The following is a 4,159-nucleotide window of genomic DNA, read 5'->3' as shown; positions in this document are numbered from 1 at the left end:
TTATTTTGTTATAGTAAATGTAAAAAATGATATATTTATTGAAATGATAAAAATGCCCTCAAAATTTAACGGTGTTAGTGGTCAGGGTATCAAAATGCTAACGGAATGAAACTTCTGGTACAAAAATGCAAGTTTTTGATAATTAGGTATGAAAATGAAAATAACATCATAGTTCAGGTGATGTTTTGTAATTAATCCTATGTAATGCTTTACTTTATCAAGCATAAAGTTCACTAAAATTCAGTACCAGTTGAGCAATGATGAAGGCTACTACAAGCAAAAGCCCTGGTCTTTCTGTGAATGACCATCCCCTGGACCGAGTAACAAATATCAACGCCTGGCTGATGGTGCTGATTTGGAGATACAAAGCAGAAGACAGCTTTTCTTTTACTGGAGTAGAAATAGAAGGATTTTTCATATCAAGCTTATGTTGATTGAAGTTTTCCACACCAAAATGTTTCTGCAAGGGAGAACGTCTGTGTCATAGATCAATAAAGTAACAGAAAACTTATCCAACCAATACAACTATGTCTGCATTAGTCTGAAAGGGCACCCTGCATTTTGTCGGCCAACGACAAAAATTAGAAGTCGATTTCTTTCTCTGTCAGGATCATTCTTGGTTTAAATTAGAAGCCATCTTTCTGTATGTTCTGCATGATTCTGCAAGACATGCCGGTTATAAACTTGTACACATAAATATCAAAGAATCTTCTTTCTTTTTCTTCTTAAAAAAAATAGTAATATTAATACAGACCACTGAGAGAACTTTTGCATAGAAAAGCAAAACAATACCATGTTTGAAATCTACTAAGTAAAGAAAGAAGAAAATTCACTGTCTATGTTTATTAATCAAACTAATATTTTGGTAACAAAAAGATATCTGTGCTTTTTTGAGTATATCGTGGAATTTCATTCTGTGCTAAAAAGCTATTCGGGGCCGGCTGCTTTGTGGAGTTGTATATGGTGAGACCTGAGCACTGAGCAGAAGGCTAATGTAAATCAGAATCCAAGACATGATCTCTCTGTTTGCCGCTACTGCTTCGAGTCGTATTCATAGGCATCGGACTCGTATTCATATTCAGAGTCATGGGATGCCTCGGGCTCATATTCATATTCATAGGATGCCTGGGGCTCATACAACTCAGTGGTGGACTGGTCTTGTTAGTCTTTGAACTGCGACCAAATGAGCTTTTTGGCGTGTGAACTTTCGAGGGTTGGGGTTTTGCTGATGGAAGTTTCGGGGAATAGAGTCTTGGTGATGAGAGCTTTGGTGTTGGAAGTTTAGGCAATGAAATTCTTGCTGTTGTTTGTGCATCTGATGAACCTGTGTGACCTGATCAACAAGTTACTCTGTCAGAATTGTTATTTGCAGAAGTACAGAACAGAAATGAACATGGGGAAAGCCATTGTTTACTGACCTGAGGCTTTTCTACCCCTCACTTCTGAACGCTTCTTTGCAGCTAGACTTCTCTTGGTTGGCGCCTCGGAGAAAACTGATCTCACATCATAAAGTGACCTTGCATCAGAGCAGAAAGACCTTGTATCATCTATAACGGTGAGACTGTCACTCATGGAAATATTGGCTTCTGCTTCAGCCTTACACATCGAAGCTGTTTCAGTCACAGAATCCAAACTCTTGACCCTGATCAGGCCTGGAGTCTTCTCCTTCTCTCCAAGTCTATAAGAAAACATTTGGAATGGAATTTGTGATACGGAGGCTGCATCAGCATGGCCTCCTGCCTTATACTGCTTCTGGAACCATGCCTCTATTTCACAATAGTCCGTGGGAGGGGACTGCAGTATTGGCTGATCAACATCAGGATTCATGGATAGGAATTTCTTGATGTAGCGCAAGATCCTGCAAATGGATGCGAAACTCAGGCGCTGAGAAGGGTCAGTCTGCCAGCACCTCTTGGTTAGATTTACAAGGTACTTTGGTGAAGGGAAGGGAAATAGAGGCCTCCCTCCTGCTCTTATAGTCTGACTCATCTTGTCCCCTTGGAGATGTGAATCTTCGAAAGGAATCTTCCCAGTCAAGAGCTCAAAGCAAAGCATCCCAAAGCTGTATACATCTGCGTTCTCTGTGAATTTGGAGCGGACATTGGTATTTCCTGTTTGTTCTTGCTCAGCTAGGACTTCCGGGGCACACCAAATCAGAGGGTCAATTTCATTTTTCTGCTGCTGTTGTTGCTGTGAGTTTCGATAGGTAGGTTTGTTTTGTAAAGATGACAAACCAAAACCTGAGACTTTTGCTTGAAAGAAACCTTCTGTGGAGCTCCTTGCCTTGAGAAAGATATTGAAGGGGTTCAAGTCTCCATGGTAGATCTTCCTGGAGTGGAGGTACTCCATGCCTCTTGCAATCTGAAGCATGATATCAACAACTACTGGGAGAGAGAACAAGATCTGCCTTCTTGCGCCGCAATTCTCCTTCATATAGCAGCGGAGATCCTTACTCATCAACTCCATAACAAGAAAGCATTCCTTCTTATCTTCGTCATAAAAGCCGCAAAGGTATTGCAGTACATTGGGGTGGGAGAGTGAGAGGAGAGTCGAAATCTCAGACCTCATAGGTTCAAGTTCCCCAAAGAAGTGTCTCATGGCAAAGTTGTGCCCCAACCAGTGGATTTCCTTGTACTGCCGTCCATTTCCTAACCGCCGCTTGATGTTGTACTCCTCAGCTCCTACTAATATTGAGCTCGGAAACAGTTTCCCACTTGAAAACTCTGCGCCGTGTAGTTTCTTGAGCAGCAAGTCTCCAAGCTGCTGCTCATTCTTTGTCAAACCACCTGCAATTTTCTTCTCATTTAGAGCTTCAACGAGCCTCCATCTATCTTCCCTGTAAGCACTCTCCAACCTTTTGCACATCGTCTTCGGCACCAAATACTGCTTCCCAAATCTCCACTGGAACAGTGTCGGATCATTCCACTCCGTATCATACTTCCTCTTAAGCACAATCCTCTTCTTCTTCATCTCATCCTGATCGAGCCCCGCAATCTCTCCAGCGTTCTCAATCGCCTCAATCACAGCCGGGAAGTAGCAGAACAAGTTGTGTATGTGAAATTCGACACAGTCCTTGTTCTGATAGAGGGCAATTGCTTTGCCCCACCAGTCTTTGGTATCCATGCAGTTCCTGATGTAAATCTCGCCTTCTCTGAAAACTGTGTAGAGCTCCCTCAAAGGCTGATCTAGACCCTTCCATTTGGTCTTTTTCTCCTCCAGTTTCAGGTTCATCCTGATCTCCTCCCCTATCGTCTCAAACGCCGACGTGAAAATATCAAGCAATAAACAGCACTGCCCTTGATTGATCTTGATACCATCTTGTAAGACCATCAGGGCCTTAATACTACCCAAAACCTCTCCAATATGCCGGAATTGTTCCATTCCGGCTCAAATATTGAAGTTTCTCTATCCCGTTACGTGTATAAATCAAGCACACAAATGCAACAATCGAAACGCTCAAGACAAAACGTCTGCCGAAACAACAAAAACAAAGCCTACATTAAGGAACGAGATCACACAACCTTGCTTCAATACACAAACTTCATTTGAAAACTTGGTTTCTTATGCCATAAATGAATGAACTTCATTGAAGGCATATTCACAAATAAAACAAACACATACCTGAAACGAAAATAAGATCTCAAAGATCCCAAGTGGCCACCCTATGACATTAACAAGAACACAGATCGATTCTCTTGCAACCTTTCACCAATCCTATCAGGATCAAGCTGCAGAAGTTCCAATATAGCCGACACAAACACACATCGATCAACAAAAGCAAAACAGAAGATGGAACAAAAATGAAATGTAGGTTTGACCAAAAACCAACAAAACAGAAACACCAGAAGAAACGAATGAAAGGTGGGTTTGACCAAAAAGGCATAATTTAAACCAGATGAAGATAGATGAAGAAGAAGAAGAAGAATAACATACCGGTATTCTGGAAGTAGAAGCTAGCTAGCTCCTCCTCCTCCTGGTCAGGTGGTTTATTACCTCCAGACACACACGTACAAAAACTGAAAAACGAATATGAAAAACTGAATTTACGAGGCAACGGTTTCGTCACCTTGTTGCATTATACACACATATTTTAATTTTAGCAAAAACTGAAGCGAATAATTGCCAACATCTAAGACAAACCAAGATGTGAAACAGTACG

General features: G+C 41.4%; 1 protein-coding gene across 1 annotated transcript in view; it reads right to left on the bottom strand.

The window, feature by feature from the left end:
* The window catches only part of LOC101304004, a 4,784-nt gene extending 1,403 nt beyond the window's left edge, over window positions 1-3,381 (bottom strand). The window contains exons 1-4 of the mRNA XM_004300805.1: window positions 1,642-3,381; window positions 1,419-1,596; window positions 1,126-1,333; window positions 248-476 (exon numbers count right to left, since the gene is read on the bottom strand). Of these exons, the coding sequence (XP_004300853.1) occupies window positions 248-476; window positions 1,126-1,333; window positions 1,419-1,596; window positions 1,642-3,381 (2,355 nt within the window). The remainder of the gene's footprint in view (window positions 1-247; window positions 477-1,125; window positions 1,334-1,418; window positions 1,597-1,641) is intronic.
* Between the last annotated feature and the right edge of the window lie 778 nt (window positions 3,382-4,159).

Source organism: Fragaria vesca, linkage group LG5 (assembly GCF_000184155.1).
Source record: "Fragaria vesca subsp. vesca linkage group LG5, FraVesHawaii_1.0, whole genome shotgun sequence".
Taxonomy (NCBI): Eukaryota; Viridiplantae; Streptophyta; class Magnoliopsida; order Rosales; family Rosaceae; genus Fragaria; species Fragaria vesca.
Note: the sequence above shows the minus strand (reverse complement) of the source record. Positions and strands in the feature narration are given on the sequence as shown.